The sequence below is a fragment of the Pelecanus crispus genome, chromosome 6, assembly GCF_030463565.1.
Source record: "Pelecanus crispus isolate bPelCri1 chromosome 6, bPelCri1.pri, whole genome shotgun sequence".
In the NCBI taxonomy this organism is placed as follows: domain Eukaryota; kingdom Metazoa; phylum Chordata; class Aves; order Pelecaniformes; family Pelecanidae; genus Pelecanus; species Pelecanus crispus.
Genome location: NC_134648.1, coordinates 64,660,398 through 64,683,129, shown reverse-complemented (window position 1 = coordinate 64,683,129; position 22,732 = coordinate 64,660,398). Strand labels below are relative to the sequence as shown.

Here is a 22,732-nt window from a genome sequence, read left to right as displayed (position 1 = left end):
TTTGAGAAAGTCTGTGAAATGGAGCATGGGGGTACAACTCTACCATCACATACCTGCTCTGCAAACACTTCTCCATCACACAGAGGTGTTGAAGTTCTGATCAGTGCCTCAGGGACCAGTTTGCTCTAGATAAGGGCTAGCATACCCAGAGTGATTACAGCTGTATACAGGAGGGAATTACTGGTGCAGGAGAATCCCAAGATGATGCAAGTTGCCCATCTTGTTAAATAAATACAGACATTTCCTTTTGAATCAAAGGACTCACATCCTCAGTGTTCATGTGTGATTGCAGACCTCCACAACACATAGTGCTTGGGAGAAAACCAAAGACACTAAGTCCTGTCCCCAGTGAAATCTGCCTACTTGTTTTGTTGTCCTGTTGCCTCTTCCCTCCCACTCCTCCTCTGTCCCATATCCTTTTCCTGTGATGCTTACATGGCAGCTCCTGTACATGTGAATCAGTAAATCAAACCATTTACAGACTATTATTTTCAATGTTATCTCTGCTCTGCAAAACATTTCCTGCTTTCCTGTCTGTGGCATTCCTTTAAGGTGTCCCTCAGCAATGAAGTCCCAGCACAGACGTGCTGGGGGTAACCCACAGGCGCCTGCCAGCTCAGTGGCGGTTTCCCCTAGCAGGGCACAAGCTTCCTAAAGCCACTTACCCTCCAAGGGCTTGGTGCAGCTCTCCAAGGCAGACTGCTGCAGAGAGCTTGCCATGGAGAGCTGGCAGCAAGGCTCCCTGACCATACTAGGAGGAGCTGGTGCAATACAAACACCATAGCCCTTTGAATCTCTGCCACATCAGCTTGGTCAAATCTAGCTGAGAGCAAACCATTGGAGGCTAAGGGGAAAACAACAGGAGTAAAAAAATTTTGGATATATAGCAGAGGTGTTTGAGTGGGACTCGGTTTATCCAAAACACAGGTTTGTCCAGGGCACGCACTCTGTGTATGCCAGTTCCCTGTCCTTCACCCCTTCACCTCACCGGGGATTTCAAAGGAGAAGACAAATTTTATGTCTTTGTTTTCATGGCTGACACAGTTTTTGTATTAACCTGAGATATAACAACCAAAACCAAGAGAGCCATGCAGTAGCACAGAGCTCTGGGTAGCCACACTAAAAAGTTGTACTTCCTCAGTAAAACATCCCCTTAATGCATACTGAAATGCTGCAGTTTCATCAGCTTTTGGCTGTTCTTGAAATTACAACTCTCTGTGTAGAAGGTGCAAAACCAGCTTGAATTTCCATGTTTTTGCACCACGGGATAAATGTGGTTGCTCAGGAACATAGACCATGCCATAGACGCGCAATTGGTTCTTTCCTCCAAGTTAGCTGAGGTTAAAGCAACTTCAGGTGTTGGCCCACTACTGCTGCTACTTCAAGTTTGTAAAAAAAAATCAGAAACACATATTCTTTGAACCACACCCTTTTCCTTCCCCATGCAGTAACAACTGTCACCTTTTAACCCTGCGGGTGTTATAGTTTCCTGGTATAAGGAGGGGTTTTCTTAAAAAAAAAAGCCAGACACATCCATCAAAAGGCTACGACCTGGGCTGCAAGCGCAGTGCAAGTGGCAGAGCTGAGCGGCAGATGCCGCGTGGCAGTCGGGGCAGTGAGGCAGTGATCGGCATCTGCTATCCGATTCTATTTATAGTTTTTGGTTGCCTTTTATTCCAGCAGTTTGACCTGAGCAAAAGAACAACGTGGATGGGCTGCGATATTTGGGGACATGCATGTTCAGAGACGGAGTTCAAAGCGTGGAGCCAAATCCATTGTTGCTGCAGAACACTCACTCATCTCAGCTTCGGCTGCGGGTGTGTCGCTGGCAGCAGGCTCTCCCAAAGAGGCTGTTAGATATAACACAGCTGCGTACCCCACCTCATCCCAAGGACCCCAATGTACAGACTGGCACCTCTTTACTCTTGCCATACAGAAGATAAATCTGTCATTGCCCCAGAGAAGTCAGTAGAGTCAAAGGTCTCTGAGATGAACTGTGTGACAACCAGCTGCGCTATGCCAGGGAGCTCTTGCAGGGTACATAATAATCCCAGTGCATGAAGGGGTAGGACTGTCAAACATGACAGGGCTTTTCTCTTTGGGGTGAGAGACCTTTCCTTGATGAGGGTGTAATCAGTCACGTATTTGACTTAATGGATTTCCACCCCTGAGGCACACAGTACATCACTGCATCAGTGAAAACTGAGAACAACCGAATTTCTACAAGGCATTCACAGAAACAGGCAAATCAAAAGCAGGAAAACTTTCAAGTGCAGATGTGAGATGCAGACATTTATGCAGCCTGACAAAACAGAAGGAATCTGACTGTGTCATCGCACCCTATGATAGCACAGCATGCATTGCATGTAGAAGACCAGTGCATCAAAAACCTCATCAGCTGACACTTCTGCATTTCATTTCCAGCAGCAGAACAGGAAGTTTTCTGCATTCCCAGCAGACTGAGTGCTATGAACTGGACATGCATGGGGAGCCAGAAAGCCATGTGAGCTCTGTGCTGGGCTCAGTTCAGTGGTTTTGCCACTCAGCTGGCATGATGGCCAGGGTGGAGCGGAGCTGCACTACATGTGTAAGGGGAAGACTCTGCAAGTAGGCGATTGCTGTTAGCACGGAGCTCATACCACACTATCCGGCTTGAGGGATCCAACCTGCGGTTGATCCTGATATCAACTGCAAAAAACACCACAGCTGTTTTTTGCCACTGTCCCAGACCACAGCATCACAGCCACTGTCACGGATAAACAAAATCTGAACTACAAGTTGCTGAGACTCTTTATCAGGCACAGTTGTTTATCATACCAGGGCAGGGGGACTTCTACAGTGCTTGGCCAGAGGAGCACAGAGCTGAGCTGACTTCAGTCCTAAATGCTTCTTAGCCCCTGGCCATTGCTGCCCTAGAAAGACTCTTGAGCACTTTCCTGCCTTGCTTTATCATTAAGAAAGACCTTTTTGCCACCTTGTACATGCTGCATTCCCCAGACAGGTCCGCAGCTCACTCCCCATTCAGTGTGCTGTTTGGTAACAAGAGCAGAGCCAGACATTTGCCTTTTCCTACCAAGGCCCACACTTCAAGGAGCTGATTTCATTTCATCATTTTCCGTGCTGCAAAATTTAAAGCTGTATTCCATCATTTTCCAAGAAAAATTATCCTCGGTTGTTTACAAAAAAGATGTACAACTGTACAAAAATTGTCGTCTTGGATAATCTTTTGCAGAGCTGTTATGTGAGTGTGACTCTGTATTCATTTGTATGTGGAGGTAGGAGAGGCAGGTGATCTGAGGTTTCCTTCATTCACAGGTTCTTGTTGGTCACGACATGGGGAAGATAATGCTAACACAGAGCATTTTCATGTGCAGTGAAAGAGAGAAATGCCAAATGTCCTACCAGCTTTTCACTTGATAGTTTCTAAATGAAAAAGGGGAGTGAAAAACTCAGTCTAAAAGTCTTTCAAAGACATTGGACCCTTTAGTCTTCCACAGTTATTTCTGTTTACCGGTCCATGGCGTACAAGCATTTTCTCTATTATAGTGCTGTGAAAATCCCCCAAAAAGGTCTGTGCAGCAGTGAGCTAAAACAAAGCTGGACTCTTTTCTCCCTTATTCTTTGGACAGTCACTGTACCCCAGTAGGAAAATGATGAAGAGTGCAGAGAAGACATCTTGTATGCAGCTTAATTTGCTTAAACATGCTACCTTAAAGGCAACTATCTAAATAGCACCCAGCAATTAAAAGGCAGAATGAAATATGTTTGAAATGCCCAATCTAAACTCATTGAGGCTCAAAGAAACATTTCCATTTACTTCAGTTGGATTTAGACAGAGGCCAGAGGGTTTCTGCCTTCTGCTGTAAATGGTTCTTTATCTGATCTTTTTTTCTGTCTGGATATGACATCAGTACAATACAACTCAGGCCAAAATTTATATTGCTGTACTGCTTGTATTATCTCTACTGAATACAGACTAAACTTACTTGAAATGTTTGGTTTGGGTTTGCCACCCATGGAAGCACTAGCTCTGTTTTTATCTCCAGTCACAGAAGATCTTGTCAAAAGTTTTTGAAAGCATCTTCCAACGTGAAATCTTGGCATCAGTCTTCAGCTTGCTAGGGCAATGATTGTGGGTGATGTTGATTGGGGCCATATTACTGAGAGAAGAATGAAGCAGCAGTGACTTTAAATAGTAATGTTTTTCAGGTCCATCCAGAAGATTCAAGGGCACAGAGACATGTTGTCTTCCCTTCCTCTATGGAGGACCACACAATTTTCAATGTTTCACCATAAAATCTAGTTGGCAAATGCATATGTGTCTCTGAATATCCTAAACCCTATATCAGTATGTGCAAGTAAGCATCACAGAGAGCATAATCAGGCAGGTATTTGACTGCACAGCTGACTGCTCCCAAATGGGAACTGTGAGCTGGTACAGAGGAGACCACTGGTATCTACAAAAACTCCAGTTCTTCAGGATGGAGAGCACTCTCCTCTTTTCTGTCCCACATCTCTGAATGAAGAATGGTCATCTACACAGAGAAATCAGTTCTAGCCATCTCAGAAACATTATTCCCATCCTTCTTCACGGTTTCCTTTGGGTTTGATATCTATGCAAAGGAGGGCAAAAATGAAATCATGCGTTTGAAGCAGTGCACAGGCTGGACCCAGCACTATGTCCAGCCAGGCTGAGCTGGTACAGACAGAAATTTCACCTGTTTTCCTCTGCAGATGAAGGCTACCAAGCTGGCTTCAACCTCTTCTTCCGCAGTTCTTTCTGGCCCCTGAGAATGAACTGCTGTTCACAGAAAGACTCTTCCCCAGAAACCCTCTCTGGCAGAACTGAACCAAAGTAACTTTTTCACCTCAGAGTGAAAGTACATACCAAGTATTTAATTTTCCAGAAGAAATGTTTCATTTTCAATACAGCTATCAAAGGTAAATTCAGTTATCTGCTCATCTTAGTTTGTCACCCGGTTCCTCCCTGTCCTACCTTAGCCCTCAGCAGTCTGCAAGCACTGAAGTTGCCTGAAACTTAATAAATCTGGTCATAACTGACTTCTGCAGGGTCACACACAGCATCTGCAACAACACATGGAACAGGTCTCACAAACAAGGTCTAGGCTGGCAACATAACATTGGGATCTTCTTCCTCCTTCACTTAAAGCCTGAGCTAGGGCACTTGGTAAAGTTTGTACGCTCCTTTGTATCAATGCTCTTTGCCATTAAGGAACTCCTGCAAATGAACTCTTCTTCTCAAAGCTGCTCAAACCACAATCTCATCTTCTTTAGCATTCTCAGCCTTTTCTAGCATGACTAGCATCAGAATGGTCTTTCCCTCATGTCACCACCCCCTTCTATTGGGCTCTAATACTGTTCCTCATCCGTTTAAATACCTAGCCATTTCATACATATTCAAGTGAATATATGTGTAGCACCCCAAGCGGGTATTATCTCCACTGTACAAATAAGGAATCAGCACCTACTGCAGGCATCCTGCTCCTGACAGAGCCCGGCAGCTCAAGCCAGTAGTGTCTGGGGCAGTTCACGGGTCTATTGTCCCTCCAGGGCATGTTAGCACAATGATGAAGGTGCACACCCGGAACGGGAGTCCAAGAGATGAAACTTCTGGTCACAAATGGAGTCTGGCAGTTACAAGAGCCGAACTAACATCTTCCCACTCCTGTACAAGTGACAGAATTTGAAAGCAATCACTTCCCTTATTAATGCTTTCTTTTCTCTTAGCTGCTCTTCTGACTGCGCTAGTCAGTCTCCGCTTCTTCCATCAGACAGCCGTAGCGGCCCGTTGTGCCACAGCTACACGTGCCCGGCAAAGAGCCCAAGCATACCCATGCATGTCTCTCAGCCCCGCTGGCACAGCAAGAAAGGTAGATTAAATGGAGGCTGCAGTCAAACAGCAACAGCCCAAGCTCCCCCAGCCCCGGCTGTGCTGCCCGGTTTGGCACAGGGGGGCAGGAAGCACAGCCTTTCTCACAGGCCCCCTCCTAAAATGCAGCGGTAGTTGCTGAGCCCACTGACTTGTGAAAGGCAGCAGCCATGCATGGCTGATCTCAAGTCCACCTGTGCAAGAGCGTGGGCACCATTTTGTATCTGAAAGCAATGCAGGGGACAGCAATGAGAACAGACTGTTTCGGAAGACTTTGGGAAACCTTTGACTTTGCAGCAATGCTGCAGAAGCTCTGGTATCCTGAGTGCTCTGCTCAGTAGAAACATTGTAGCCCTCAGTCCCTGGGCTGCACTTACACACAGACTCACTGGCACAATGCTCTTTACTCCTTTTGTCTTCCTGCTAATTCCACATTTTCCTGTCCGGATCATTCGGTTTTTTTGCCTTTCTGATCATCCTCTACTTACAGTAACTAATAAATAGTTTCTTCTGCCTCTTCTCACTCTTTCAGTATATTTTCAGGAGTGGATCTTCCCCAAAGAAATTCCTTGCCATAGATGTCTTTTTACAATCACTTTCTCAAGTGATGACAGGACTAAGATTTTCAAGGCTGGGGCATTCCAGTCACCCTCCTATCTATAAGCGTGCATCTAACCACAAGTGACACACTTGGGAGCCTGATGAAGTTATGAGCAACCTACTTGCCTTTAGCTCACACCACTTACAACTGTATGTGGTATCGTTAGCAACTTCCTGCAGTTTTTGCAGAGCAGCCTGTGAGTACAGCACGAGCTGGAGCACTTCATCATCTCCTCTGCAAAAGCCAGAGAAAAAAGAAGTAAGTGATTTCTGTCCTTGAGGCAAGGCATTATTTCTACTTAGCAGTATTTTGCTTTGTTCTGCTTTCATTACTGCTTCTCCATGCTGTGCGTTTGTGCTTCAGAAATGCAGACTCTGTTGCTGTTTCACCATAGTCTAAATCTCCTTGTGACTGATATAACAGACATAAAGTGTTGTTGGGTCAGTAATCATTAGAGTTCATTGCAGCTGATGGAGTCGTTGCTACCTGTCTTCCTTACGAATTTCCTTTCCTATAAAAAACGTATTTCTCTCTTACACAACAATTTTAGTCTAGTCAGGGATAGAAGATAATTAGGATTGAAGGATTTTGGCAGGATACAGGTTGCTCTGAGGTTAGATTTAACTATCACTGCAGAGCACAAGGCATGAATACAGAATTGTATTAGAAATAGGAATGCTGGGCTTCCTTTGGTAGACCATAAGGAGAATTCATATCCAGCCTTTCCTCTCATCCTTACTCTGCTGAAAAAGCAAGACAGGAATTTTATTATGATGTTTACCTGCTGGTCTATAGTGACTTGATAGGATGCAGTACATTTCTTCTTTTTCTCCATCTTTTATTCACACAGTGCTGCTGATCTCTGGCACTCAGAAATGTGAGTTAAGATTTTTTTTTTATCAAATATTTCGGGAGTTGACTTGTTTCTCTGAGACTTCAAAAATACTGGGACCATGCTTAATGCTCTTCTCAACAAACCAAAGACCTTGCTTTTAAATGAAAGCTGATACTCCTTTGCATTTAGCATAACCGTTATTTTGTGTAGTAGCTGCACCTTTAAGGAGACCACAAGTCTTGTGATAAAGTCACAGGCTGGTAACAGCAATTGCACCACACTGGGTGCAATTGGGCAGAATGAATCAGCTTCTGTTCCTTCCTCCAAGACTTTAAAGGATCATACTTGTGCTATGAGAGATTCTGATATCAGAGAGTATCTTTCCTACGCCAAATAAGATTTAGCAAATGGCGAACATCCTACCAGAGCTGGGCTGAGCTATTGACTTGATCAAACTGAGTTGTTTCCTGAATTTAGTTTCTCATAGGGTCCTCTTGGGATGGTTTTCTTCTCCTTGTTACCTCCCCCATTTGATCGTGTTTATGTTGCAATAGAAAGCACTACACATAATAGCTACTGGCTTCTCTTGAAATTTTAACATAAAGTTTGCTACCCTGCCAAAGACCAAGGAGCATCTGGGCTTAGTTTTAACCTGCCCTTCCCATAATCCCATTTAGATTAGCTGTTGCCTCTAAACCAGCAGTTTCTTAACTTCCAGTAACCTCATTTGCGGGGAAGAAGGAAAGAAAACACTTATTCGGTTCTTCAGCACTCAATGGGCAAGGCATTTTTTCTTAATTAATTGCTTTAATTTTCTTCTGAGGACTTTTCCATAGATCTGTTCACAAGACACTACAGTTAAACAAATACTCACCGTTTTAATTGAGCACCCTGTCTGTACAGATTTCTGCCTGAAACTGCAGACGACTCTTCCAGATTCAGCATTTCCCGTGCCTCTTGCTTATAGCCTCATCATGATCACACAAATAGCATTGCTGTCAAAGAAGAAAAGCCCAAGGGCAGCATTTCATCTATCTCAGCTGCCCTGACAAAGCTCAATCCCACTTTGGAGCTGAAATGGAAATTTCATGGCTTTGTGCAGAATGATTTTGCCCTCCCAACCAGGTTCCTTTATTTTTGTAAACAAGAGGCTACAAAAGCGCACGTAAGTCAGTGGTTGCTACACCAGGAAGAGCTGGGAGTGGGGAAGTGGAAAGCAGTCTTGCTCTCTTGCTCTCTTGACCCACAAAGAGGGTCGTGCCACTGCTCACATTAGCAGTTGCGGTCCCAGTGCAACAGGAACATGGCTGGAGCGGTGGCTGCAGTAACTGCTGCACCAGACAACATGAGGACAGGCTTCTGTGGCTGCTCTCCATGACTTAGTGTCTGTACATCTGGCCTGAGCTCAGCACAAGCTCATGTTTTGCCTGCCTTTTCTTGACACTCAGTGTAAACCTATTGCGGTTTCAGTGTGCCATGGGGTATAATTAGCAATAAGCAGTTCAGTGCAGTTCCATCTGAGGTATTTTTTGTCTCCTTTGACCCCTTTTCCCTCCCTGCACAGACTCAGCTGCCTGTCCAAAAGCATCTGGGTATCTCCCCACTGCTCCTGGCTCCAGTGTTGCTGTGTATGTCTCATGCACGGAGCCAGGACAGGTCTGGCAGGGTTTAGCAGACAGGATACCTTCTCACAACCCTCTGTCACACGTTATTGCCTCCTGAGTGGGGTGCGCCTCACTGTGTGAAAATCACTGCTTTAAACTGAACCCTTGGGGGCCAGTGTATATGGGGGAACACTATTTTCACTTAGCCCTGCCTCCTACGCTGGGGCTATAACGGAGCAGTGGAGGAGGAGGTAGTCAAGGATCCCACCATACTGGCAGAAATCCCATCATCTTTACAGCTGCTTTCTGTAGCAGGCTTGACAGAATCTGCCTCTTAGAGTACTGCTACTTTGATCTTATCTGCGTTCGTGAGTCAAGGGTTTTTTTAAAGCAAGGTATTTAGTGCAGATAGAAGCTATCAAACACATCTAAGGTTCAGACCTGGCTGCTGCTGGTAGTGGAGCAGAGCATGCGACAAAAATATTCTCCAAGAACCGTATATCCTGCTGCAGACCTGAAGTCCGTAAACACCAAAGGTTCAGTATTGAAACTGAAGTGGAAATTGAAGTGGGTTGTATCACTCCGCAGGCAAGCAGGGCCTGTCTGGAGTGGAAAAGTCCGAGAGATGTGGGAAATTCAGAACAGGGTCTATCAGCAGTGATATGATTTTGATATAAGAAGGACACTTTGGGGAATATCTAGTAGCTGGGACTTTTACATTAATATCTTCCAGGGTAGACTTTAAGAGTCCCAACGAAGAATGACATGCTTATTCTGGTAGACATACAAACAGACAGAAGAGATCACAGCTGAGGATTTGGACAAGACACTACAGGAGGTTTAGCAGATGTGAGTGGGTTTGCAGAGACATCAGAGACACGTGTACGTGCAAAGAGGAATCTTTGAGCATCACAGTTTTTACTGGTATAAGTAAGGTCTTAAGGGGAAAACCCCACCACTGGTATGTGACCTAGCTAGCTATAGGAGGTGATCCAGATGGAAAAAAAGGAAAACAGTAGTTCTCCAATTAGTTGAGAGTGAATCATAGGACAAGAAGGAACAAAGAAATTAAGTTTCGTGGTAAATGGTGTCCTGGTTTCAGCTGGGATAGAGTTAATTTTCTTCCTAGTACTGGGCATTACGCTGTGTTTTGGATTTAGGATGAGAAGAATGCTGATAACAGACTGATGTTTTAGTTGTTGCTGAGTACTGCTTATGCTAGTCAAGGACTTTTTCAGCTTCCCATGCTCTGCCAGGTGCACAAGAAACTGGGAGGGGGCACAGCCAGAATAGTTGATCCAAACTGACCGAAGGGCTATTCCATACCACATGACGTCATGCTCAGTATATAAGCTGGGGGGGGTTGGCCGGGGAGCAGCGATCGCGGCTTGGGAACTGGCTGGGTATGGGTCGGCAGGTGGTGAGCAACTGTATTGCGCATCACTAGCTTTCTATATTATTACTACTATTATTATTATATTGTTATTATTACTATTACTATTTTACTTTATTTCAATTATTAAACTGTTTTTATCTCAACCCAGGAGTTTTCTCACTCTTACTCTTCTGATTCTCTCCCCCATCCCACCGGGGTAGGGGGAGTGAGTGAGCAGCTGCGTGGTGCTGAGTTGTTGGCTGGGGTTAAACCACGACAATGGAAAAGGAAGAAATATTGGTGTCTGAGTTCAGACCACTTGCAAATACCACTTTTAACTGCCCTGTTAAAAATAAGATTGTTTCAAATATAGAAGGCACTGTGGTTGTCACAAGGCTTTGCTGATCCCCCGTGCTGAGACACATTCACTTTAGACAAAAGTAAAACAATTTTGAGGGGAATCTAGCTAGACTTCTCAGTGATAAGCAATATGTCAGTGAGCCCAAGTCTGTCAGGTCACAGAATTATTTTGGACATCTTTTTCTCTGTTTTTCCCCAGCAACCTCTTTAGTATTGATGATGCTAAGATCTGCTACTGATAATAAGCCACATTCTGACTGAGGGATTTCAGGGGGATGAAAGGGACAATTGTATTTTGGGGATGTAGGAAAAGCCTGTGATTCCTGTGACTGTCACTATTGCAACAGAGGTGTCAGTGCAGGAAGGGGGGGAAGCTTGTGAATTTGGGAGTTTGATCAGGAGATGTGTTTATTTATGAATAAATATCCTCTGCAAGTGTCACCATCTGGTGGCAGTCCTGCCTGGACATTTGTCCCCTGAGCCAGCATCCTCTGGTTTCCGTGGGAACTTGAGCAACAAAATAGGTATGACTTACCATCCGTGGATCTCCTGGGACAGCAGTGGTTTGAAAACCATGGATTGACTTGGAACAGAGGCAGGGAAAGCAGCAGCTGGATGGTGAAAGGCAGGAATGAACCATGGCAATGCAGAGACCACATATGGGTAAAGACAGACCCAGGCAATGACAGGCTGGCAGGATGCGACCAGGTCAGCAACGGAGGACAGAAGCTGGACAGGGCTCAGCAGTGACAGGCCAACAGCACGCAGGACCAAGCTGTGGTCAGACACAGCCCTTATCCATTAATAAAAACAAACCAATGTAGGGAAACAAGCAGAGCGATTGGCCAGCCACAATCCACAGCCAACTTACAAACAAGCAAAAAAGCTTACCACAAGGCAGGATAACTGCATGGTCACTAAAACACATGCCCTCTATGCAACTCTGCTACAACATTGCTCTGTTCATGTGTGGCAGCAATAGAGCCCGAGGTCCCCAAAGCCTCTGTGGATCCAGGAGGACGGAGGTGCTGGGTGCTAGCTAAGGACTACCTCAAGCCATAGGCATGGCTATGCTGTTTCCACGCTGATGACCTCGCCTGCTTGAGAGGTGATGAGATTGAGCGTTCACACCTCTGGACATGATGCTCCTCCGAGCAGGGACAAGTCTCTCTCTTGGCCACAGGGTGGCTGTGGTTGTTCTTCACTTGTTCATGCACAGACTTGAAGGCCTTTACTTGGACCGTTACTGGCCTGCATTGGTCCAGGTGTCACATGTGGCCACCTGCTGGCATTCACTGAAGGGTGAAAAGATGTATGGCCTCAGTCCAGAAATCTCCAGCAACTCCAGGTGAACAGTTGCTGCCCCACAGATGATTTTGAGTCATGACAGTTCAGCATGAACACAGCTCTAGTGCAAGCCTTTCTGTGGCTCCTAGTGTGTTTCTAACTGGAGGTGCCAGATGTTTGGCAGGAGTCTCCTATTTGAAGGCCTGGATGACTGAGGCCCAGAATAAGGAGGAAGGTGTCCATAAGTAGCTGCCAGGAGGATCCTAAAGTCTAAAGGATGATAGAGCACCCCTTTTTAAGGGGTACACCTATGCATTTGAACATAGGTCTTGGTGTGTCTTTGTTCAGCCACTTGAAGTCCGATTTTCCTTAAACCTGTCAATTAGACACACTCAGCTCTAGCAGTGTGCCAGCATGGCCAGATCTCCTTGCCTTGTTAAAAAAGACTGCCCCCTGATACCCCAGCCTGCTCTTTCAGGAGTCCAGAGCAGTATTCATCCACATGTAAGTCCTCAGTGTCAAATCTGCCAGCAGTTGGCTGTGTTTTGACATCCAGGAGCACCCCAGGGCAGGTCAGAGAAGCTGTGCATGGGAATCACCCCTGTCATTTCCTTCTTCCAAGACTTTCTAGTTCCAACATGAGCCAGCAAGAAAGTCTGGCCAGTCAGGTTTCCAAATGAGCCACTCAAGTAACAGAAGCCTTATTTAAATAGACCCCACTGCGAAGGCTATCAGTCAAGCTGTGATAGCTTTAGGGAGGCATCGAGCACAAGTGCCTGTTGGGTTCCTGTGTGAAGAAGGTGTGCGAGGAAGAGGGTGTAAATCAGCAGCACAAAACTCACCTGTCTTGGGGCTGCTCTCAGCTGTTCACTTTCAGTGCTGCTACTCCAAAACCTATGCTTTCCTCAGCCTTTTGACTTGACGGGCTTTATAGTTTAGCCTCAAGTTTATGACAGCATTTCTGGCATTCCTGATGGCTCTCCTGGCCATGAAGCCATTCCTCTGGTGCGGGACCTCTTCTAGACAAGCTGGTAGGTACCAGGGAGTAAATCTGCCCTGTACATGCTGCTCTCTCATGCTTTCAGGGAGGACCGAGAAACTTTGCCAGGTCTAAAAGTTCCAAAATAATGAGTAAGGGCCTCTGAATCATAAGACTGGGGGAAAAGTCCACTGGTGGGGGGGACATGGGGGTCTGGTTTTCACCTGTGAACCTCCCCTATCTACTCTATAGACATGTATGTAGTTTTACCTACTTTTAGATGTGTTGACTAAGATGGTTTGAAGCCCTGTAGCAGGAGGTTTCCTTTATACATTTCTCTCTTACCTGCCTGGCATTCTTCTCTCCTCTGCAGTCCCCCACCAGGTAGTGCAACATGGCATATAGACACCCAGTTTATGGAGGGATCACAATTTTAAGCCCAGTCCTTTTTCAACCCTGAATTATGTGATAGTTCACTCACAGCTGCTTGTTTTAGCAGAATAGTATGTTTAGTTGTAGATTGTAGGAATGGGGAAGTGGATGTGTGGATCTACATAAATGCCCACACACAGGTATTTAGAATCTCTTGTTGCTGAGAGTTCACATCTATAAACAGTGTATCACAAGATAAATCAAACACTTTCTTTTCATCACAAATAACTGCTGAGTTTCCCTCCTGAATAGCAGATGATGAATATCTTCTCTCTTCTGACAAAAATCTTCTTTTTTTAATGAGATTGCTTATATCTGCAGTATAGAGTTAAATACTAAGGCTGTATAACTAATCTCCAGGTCCTGCTCCTTCCTTAGAGCAGCTATTTTCAGCCTACAAATGCTCCATAGCTTGTTTCAACCAGCACTAGTCAACAGGGGGATTATCTGCTTTCACCACAGTGCTCTCTCTCCAGTGTCTTGCAGTTGGATATTAGTGTAACCACTGATGCAGAAGTGGTTGCTTCTAGCAAAAAACCTACCTGAACTTCAGACAACTACACTGACCAAAACAAAGCATATACCATGCCTCAGTTCAGCAGAAGGCTGCTTAGAGGTCTTTCTTGTTTCTTGAGAGTCTTCTCCATGGCTGCAGCAGGCCGGGAGTGTTCGAAAGAGGGTAAAACTCAAAACAGAATTCTAGCAAATACAAAAAACTTGCCACTTCCATCTTTCAGGAATCACGTGGAGATTTTTTTCCTGACTAGGCATTAAAGCTGCTTTGTGCGGTGTTTATTTGTCTCTGCATTCAAATCCCATCACTGGTTTCCTTCTGATCAAGCTAAGATGGAGGCAGATATTTTAAGATGGAGTTGAGCTCAGTCTGCATTCCCAGTATAGTCCTGTAGCTTTAAAACACTCTTTTTTCTCTACAGAGCTTTGAAACGATATATTCATACATTATATTATATTCAAATTTGAAACTATATTGTTTCAAATCCCACTGTCTTGTGTGTGTCAGTAAAAATGATCAGTCTGTTGGGTAACTAAGTGGAGCCATTGCTGCTTTTCCTTTGTATGCTGAGACTTGCTTATAGGAGTGACTTCATCTACTAATTTGTGTAATGTAAAAAAAAAACCCAAAAACCAAAAAATAATCCAGTTCACTGACTTGCTGGGCTAACGGGTCATAATCTATTTTTATCCAAAAAGATACCACAAATATTTTTCCTGCTTTCAAGAACAGCAGAGCAAATAATCTATGGCAATTTCTTACTTTCTATTAAAGTTAACAGACACAAAAGCTAGTGGCTGGAAAGTTTAATCATTCATAATGTTTACAGACAGGTAATGTAGGTTCTGCATGAGAAAGAGAAGCCCAGGTTCAGAAGAGGAGTGATATTGCTGGTGATAAGTATTGTAGGTGACATATCTGTCATATCTTACAACACTAGATTGGAGCAGTCAGACTGACATCATGTTAGTACTCTTGTGTCAAACAGTTACAGTACCACATGCTACTAAGGAAAGCACACAAAACCCCTCACAGGAACCTCAGATCCTGTTTAATTGAAGGTTAATCTATGCTTTAAAACATGCAGGTTGTTAACCTTTCCAAATATTGGGGGCAGGAAGGAAGGTGTGAAGGGTTGGTTTGTTTTTATCTTAACCACTATAAGCATGACTACTTTTAAAATTATTCTTAATATCCACATAAACTCCTCAAAATTTTCAGCTCTAACAATAATTCTTGGCATGGAAAGATGATCAGAAAATTATTAGAAAATGAAAAATATATAAATAATATGCTCTGCTGACCTAATTGTACTCATGCTATGGATTTCACTGTGTCTTTTTTCTCTTCTGTCCCTCTGTATCTCAGGTGAATTAATCCAAAGACTTTCAACCAGTGATTTGTTCAACTATTGTGCTTTTTTCAACTTCCCCCTCTCTTCCCTGTAACTGTACCTGCAATTTTCTTTTTTACTTTTCTTAACAGAGGTTATTTTTGTTACTCCAACTTCTCTGTTGGAAGTTGAAACAGTTTTACATGAGTAGCTCATGAACAAATAAAACAATAAAAACCCCCAAATAAAGACTTTTGCTTTCCCCCTTGTTTTCACTTCCCTCTTTACACCTCAGTGTTAGCAAAAACACTTCAGTCTCTTGAGGGAAGACCAAATATTAATGCAACTGGCCTGAATGTGCAGCAAGAGCCCCCAGCCAAGTCTCTGCATCTTTCAGGACTCTTTTCTGCTTCATTCAGACTCCAGTGAAGTTCTTAACATCCACTCTGAAGCAATAAGCTCTCAGGCGGCAGGCTCACAAAAGTTCACATGCTTTTTTGTCACTCTCAGTCCAACCCGTACCTCCACCTGCCTCTGGCTGCTCCACTCCTGGCCATGTGCCACTTACTACTAATTAATTCCCTTCTGCCAGCCCTGGTGCTGCTTTGACCCTAGTGAGCCACTTTAGAAAGGTCAGCTGGTGGACAACTGACCCAGATCAGAAAAGGGGACAAGTTTTCTGCTAGCTTACCACTCTGTGTGTGTTCACTGCAGGGTCAGGTGACCTAATGGTCAGGGACAAGGCAGAGAGCAAAAACCATAACAGCCAGGCTGTTAGTCTGGCATGGCTCTGATGTGAAACCATATCCTCACAGCATCCCAGGTTTGTGATTTCATCTCCCATGAGGTGTAGGGCACCTCTGTAGGATAGTTCAATGGTCCCTGATGCTGCGTAGGGGAGACGACAGATGACCATCGCACAGGCTCTCCTGCACAACAAAGCAGTGCTTTGGCCCCTGTCCACAAGATGGAAGGTCTGATTTCTAGACCAGACACCAGTTCAGTATCTGAAACCTGCCACTTTCTAGGAAAGCCTGAGAAAGAGCACATTTCCATTCCTCCTGAAAAACAGGGGCCACCTGCCATGAGGAATGCAAGGTGCACTGGATCAAAGAGAAGGTGAGGAAGGGGCAGTCAATCTCGATCTGGTTTCAGAGTCCTGCTTGGTGGGTCTGCAGCAAGACACTATGCTGCTTTCTCACCACACTCCAAGAAAACGGGATTTCATGACTGTCATGCCTCTTCCATCCACAGCTTGTTCTACTTGGGCATCTCCAGGTGCCCTGCCCTTTTCCAGGGTTTTTTCTCCATATGGTCTCAATACATTAAAGCATGTAGGCACTCCATTTTAGGAGTAAGAAATGTAGTTATCTATTCATCTAACAGTGTGAACATAACACAACAACATTAGAAATGCTAGGCCTACCAATCCACCCCAATATTGTGGCCATAACCTAGGCTAAGAGCAGATGTCCAGGGAAGAGTGTAAATACAGAGCAGGCACACAGCAAACCTTCCTTAGTGGATTACCCCATCTTCTAGTGATTTGTGCTCAGGCAGAGCTTCCTGAGCCAGAGGTGATGTCTCTGTCCTGGAAGATGAGATGTTCTGCACGTCTTAAAGGTGAGAAACGTGTATGTGCTGACTGCGGTTTGTTGTGTGCAGTTAGTCCCACAGAGCAAGAAGCCTCAGAGTGCTGCTAAATATACATTGAGGTGTTGACGCAAAACACAGCCAGGACCTGATGTAGCACCTAGTAATGGTTGGTGAGTCCTAGCAGAACAGGATAGGTCACAGAAAGGTAAGAACAGCTACTTTGGATAGGCTTTGCTCAACTGAAAGCTACAGGACAGCTAAGAAACCTAATGCATTGAAACAACTTGTTTCTCATAAAACACATTCTTGGATATCACTTGGCATCACAGCTATGTTTGGCCCTTTACAAATGCTTGAAAACTGCTGGATGTGATAAATGTCTTAAGTTCTGCTGTTCCAGCTACTGTTTCTATCACTAAAATTGCTTATCACAAATATTAGCAGAAAATTAACTCTGAAATTGTTTATGTTATTTTCAGCTGTGTAACTATTATTATTTTTTATTTGAATGAATATCTGAGATGCAGGTTAGCCTGCTCCAGTCCTGCACCAGTGTGGGACAATAACAAAGTGCTCACAGGTAACCAGCTGCCTCTTTAGATAAAGCAGCACAGCTATGAATGCTACATTTGAGAGATGTGGGGATACATCCATCATAGCCCAGCCACTACAGAAGACGGCAGACCTGGGAATTTTCTGGGCTGAGCCAAATATCAAACCAGCAAACTCTAAAGGCCTGACAACAGGATGAAAATGTGCATTCAACTGCAGAGGGGCAATGTCACAGGAAGAAATTTCATGAATTGTCTGCTGAGTGTTGCTTTCTGATCTTCAGTTTAAGGAAGAAACCCCTCTGCAGGCCTGGAGAGCTGAGCAGAGACAAATGAAGCTCAGAACTGGGGCTGGATGCAGTGACCAGGGCCAGAAGACTCTTCCCTGGACAGGGCAGAGAGCCAGGAGAAGGTGAGGGAGGGGAGCAAATGGGTGACCTCCTCTCCTTCCTGATATGGGGCTGAGACAAAGAGCATTACTGCTGGGAAGGATCCAGGCTCCTAAGATGACAGGCCAGACCTTCAGGAGAGGCATTCAGCACAGCGTTTTTCTCTACAAATGTAAATTCATGTCTATGGCTGCATTTTGCCAGTGGAGGCTTTGCGCTTGGCAGCTGACAGTCATTTAAGGGTGACTGTCTCTCCAGCTCAGTCTCAGCCCTGTGGCTTAGGCCATATGCCAAAAGCCAAGAAAAAAAGCATGCCCTATGCCGGCAGCTTAAAAAGTCACAGACATCTCCTTCCTGAGGTTCACTCACGGGTGCTAAGCGTGCGAAGGAGACTTGGAGCAGAGCAGGAAGGGAGGAGATAAAGGAAGGAGGCAAAAGAAAGAAATATTGGGAACCGTATGTCTGCAGAATAACTCTTCTACCACTTCCTTGCTGCCCTGCACCATTGCTGGCTGCTTGCTGGCAAGACAGGTAGCTCTGGGGGAAGCATGCCTTTGCACAATGAGTGGCAAACAGCAGGTGTAGGCAGTGCAGAAAGGAGAATATTCAGACAAACTCAGGGTCAAGAGAAGTATGCAAAGCCCAGAGGGAGGGGAGGAGAGTGCACTGTCAACCACTCTTGAAGGTCTTTTTGCTAAGGCACAAGGGTAGACAGCCGCTGAGTAACCGAGATGGTGTGCAACTCTGCCTTGTCCCCGCCTTGGCTGCTGCCATCTCCCTCACGCATGAGTTGCATTCACCTGCTGTGCTTCACCTTAGAAGGGGAGGTCTCCAAGACCACTCTGTGGTGCGCAGGTGTACAGAAGCTCTCACATTGGTCAGACATGTCTGAGTCAAGGACAAACTCTTGTATGCCACATCCCTGGAGAGGTCTGGGCAGAGAACCACGGCTGACCCTGAAACCAAGCACAGTTTTTATCCCCTCTACACAGCAGTTCAGTAGATGGCCCAGAGAAGGTCCTACCTCATTCACCAAGGATGGCAGATGCGCAGGGGCAGCAAAAAACTCGAGTACCAGCAACCCTTATCACAACCTTCGTTTTTTTAAGTTAACACCAGTTATCAGTACACTTTCACTGCTAGGAAAGAAAGGAAGTAATTTTACACCCTCCCACGCAGACACCTTGTGGCAGCCCTGCTGAGTACTGTGCCATCTTCCCCCCATGCAGCAGTGAGGATCCTCTTCTCCAGTCTTTCTTAAGATGGGACATTTGAAACTACAAGAAACTTCAGATCAACCTTGAGAGTGCCTGAACATACCCACTGGACTCCAGGTGATCTGATTCTCAGATGTGGAGGGATGTGGCCCTCTGGCAAGACACTTTGGCCTAACTACCACAGTGACCACTGCCTGCTAACCCTTTCCAATGTGTCAGCACATGAGTGGAGCATGGTTTGCTGCAGGGGGAATTGGAAGGTAGTCACAGAGGACGGTTACACCCTCCGGTGTACTTCTTCCACACACAGCACCTTTTCAGTTCCTCTCTCTCTGTGGAGGCGCCTTCCAAACATCCTCACCTCAGGGAACAGCTTACACTGCCACTGGGGATGAGGACAGCAGGTACTGCTGCCTCTGCCCTGCCTGCTCATTTGCCAGGAGGTCTTCATACAGAAGCTGCTGTCATTGAGCAGGCTCTGACTGCGTTGGGGTACTTGCTGGAAATGAACACCTCCTGGCATGGGCTGGGAGAACCTCTCTTGATGTTTGTGGCTGTGGCTAGCACTGCACTGCCATGAGGGTCTTGCAGGCTAAGGCAGCCCGTGTCCATTTTCTCATACCTTTCTCATCATCTGGTAACTAAACTAAGTCAGAGGACTTGACTGCCCTTCAAGCTCTAGTGATCTTGCATGGCAGGTGCTGTGTTAGGCATTCATGGTAGAGCTGCTTTGATCACCCCAGGGACTGGTCTTGCCCACATGGAGGGGAAGGAACGTCCCCACCAGCTTGTCCACCCTTCCAGAGATGTAGGAGATGATCCCACTGCACTGGGAGCAGACTGCTTCCCCTTGGTCTGCTGGAGATGGGCCCAAACAAGCAACAAGTAAATGTTCCAAGGCTGCTAAAAGCTACCTTCTTGCCTGCATGAACTCAGGGTTAAAGAAATTGCCTATGTACAATGTGGACCAAGAACGCGTATGCCCCTCCTCTGTCTGAAGGGACTCAATCTCTGTCAACATATCTTGTCCTTCTGGAGTTAGCTGACTGTTCCCTGAAGCAGGTGTCCACCTGATAAGAGAATGCCCAAAAGATTAGGCCAGACAAGACCTTTTTTGTCAAGGATGTTATACAGTGGACACCTTCAACTCATAAATACAGCAAAGTACAATTTTTAAGAGCACACAACACCATTATGGCACACCCATCTCCACATTCGTCTCTTCTCTTGGAGAATACTTCTGCATGGAAATAATCATGTGACTTTGCAAGAAATGCTTCTCCTAGCACTACTTAACACTAGCCAAATGCCAGGTACACTCTTGTGTATGGTTATCTTGGAAAGGTGGATTTTTTTGTAACCACACCTGTTCAAAGAGCATTAATTTTCTTCACCTCCATTTCTTAAATGTGTGTGTATTCTTGTCTTTGGTCTTGTTTACTTCTTCTAACTGCCCTTATTTCCTGTTGTTTCCCAAGGCATCAAACATGTGGTAGGCAGTTTCACTGGCTTACTATGGTGGGTGTTATATACCACTAGAAGTTTATGTTCTTCAGCTGCAGTTATTCATTAAGAGGAGGGAGGAGAGAAGTATGAATTAGCTAGATCTGAACCACTATGTTGTAATACAGTGTGGGGGTACACACTAGTGGCCAGATTCTGGTTCCTGTATGCTGGGTAGTCTCTGACACAACAACTACCACCACCCACTCCAGATGGTTCCCCCATCTGACCAGCCATAAATGATAGCTTCTTTTGGAAGTCTGCCTCTGAAATCTCTACGGTTTGCATTTTTTGTTACTCAGTTTGAAAAAATGAATTGAAGACTAATGTCCCTAATTTCCTCTGGGAACTGACTTTAGTAATTGATCAGCAGCTCTGTCTTATTTATGAGGCATCCTGCTTTAGGGACAGTCCCCAGTACCCTGTTTTAGTGAAGAGGCATGCTGTAGTCAAGAAATTCCTTGTGAAGAAAGGCAATTTTTCCTGGAAGTAAATCAGACCTGACTCCCAGGAGACACTACAGGAGACCAGCAGGTCTTTGAAAACTTGCTTGTCTTAGATGATTCCCCAAGACAGCATCCAACTTGTTCCCCTGGCATGTCCTGTTGGCCCTATGGGACCATAACCTTTACTGACACATTTTTAAGTGGTGCAAATGTTAACTTTCCACCTTGTCTTCTGATTCTCAGGAAACACCAGCTGGAAAAAGAATAATGGAAAATTGTACAGACACAAATAATAACTCCACTTGCTCAGACATTCCCTACAAAGACAGCAAGACACTTCTGGTTGCTGTTTACAGCATCGTTTTTGCCATAGGCCTTCCAGCAAATTGCTTAACTTCCCTGCTTACGTTTATACAAATCCTAAGGAAGAAAGTAATTGCCATCTACATTTTCAGTTTATCATTGTGTGAGCTGATGTATTTATGTACCTTGCCTCTCTGGATTATCTACGTGAATGCTGAGCACCAGTGGCATATGGGTGAAGAAACTTGCAGAATAACAGGATTCATCTTTTTCTGCAACATATACATTAGCATTCTGCTTTTGTGCTGCATTTCTCTGGATCGTTATGTGGCACTGGTGTATGCTCTGGAGTCAAGGGGGAGAAGAGGACAGAAAATGGCAACCATAATAGTGTGTTGTCTTGTCATTGTGGTTGCAATAACCCACAGCCCAGTATTTATCATGGAACATTCTAAAAAAGGTAAGGAAAACAAGACCTGCTTTGAGACTATGCCCCTCAACAAAACAATTGCTTCTTTTGGTTTTGCCAGATTCCTATTTGGATTTGCCATACCTTTCATAATCCTCATTTTCACAAACTACAAAATTTTCCAAAGTACAAAAACAAGCAGCAGCTTGACTTGTCGCCAAAAAGCCAAAGTGAAGTATCTGGCTATCGCCATTATTGTCATTTTCCTGATCTGCTTTGCTCCCTACCATGTGGTACTCATGATAAGATCCATATACTTTATGTTTCATCAGTGTGACTCGTGCCCATTTGAAAAAAAAATATATACAGTTTTTACAGTGTTTCTGTGTTTAGCCACTGCAAACAGTGTTGCTGATCCAATCATCTATGTGCTGGTTAGTGAAAATGTCAGAAAAGATTTTTGTAGGAGTCTGAGAGGATGGAGATTGAACTCATTCAGGCTGAATTCATCCATTAATCACAAGACAGAGAGCATAAAATTGAAAACATCAAAAGAATCACAGGAAGGAGTACTAAGAGAAGAAAACAAAGAAATACCAGACTCATCTGACATTCAAAAGACCTGTAACAGTGGCAAAGACCAAGAAGGTGGCAGCTAGCAGTTAGCTGCTGACACAAATAAGAAGCTGCCCACACCATCTGCGGCCTGCAGACTGCAGCACACAAGTATTTACATGCTGACATCCGTAAGAAGCTCTGCCACAGTGCATGGGCCAGCAACTCCTTGGGATGCTACAGGAGCGATACTTCTTATTTGTTTGCCTCCTGTGTTAAAGTTTGCCCAGCAGTATCATTGGTGAAAATATTGCTTTGCTAAGGACATGTGGAATAAACTAAGCAATTTACTTTGACTCAAACTGAAATCTTAAAAGCTTAGGTTTTTTGACTGGCTCTTTTCCTCATATGAATTCAGAACCAGTTTTATCTTCTGAGATGGACAGAAAGAAAAACCCTGCTGAGGAGAACAATGTAGGGCCCATTCTTATGGTTGGAATTTTTAGTTCTGGAGGAGGTACATGTTCAGATTCCTATACACGTACTCTGTTGT

The 22,732-nt window shown here is 44.9% G+C and overlaps 1 protein-coding gene across 1 annotated transcript; it reads left to right on the top strand.

Moving 5' to 3' along the window:
- Positions 1 to 6,717: 6,717 nt before the first annotated feature.
- Positions 6,718 to 22,301, top strand: GPR132 (G protein-coupled receptor 132). Its single transcript, XM_009481684.2, has 2 exons — positions 6,718 to 6,749; positions 21,156 to 22,301. The coding sequence occupies exon 2, from the start codon at positions 21,180 to 21,182 to the stop codon at positions 22,281 to 22,283; it is 1,104 nt and encodes a 367-aa protein (XP_009479959.1). The 5' UTR covers positions 6,718 to 6,749; positions 21,156 to 21,179; the 3' UTR covers positions 22,284 to 22,301.
- Positions 22,302 to 22,732: the final 431 nt, after the last annotated feature.

What these genes read in the sequence shown, in the direction of transcription:
- GPR132 (XM_009481684.2), top strand. Translation starts at nt 21,180, where the DNA reads ATGGAAAATTGTACAGACACAAATAATAACTCCACTTGCTCAGACATT.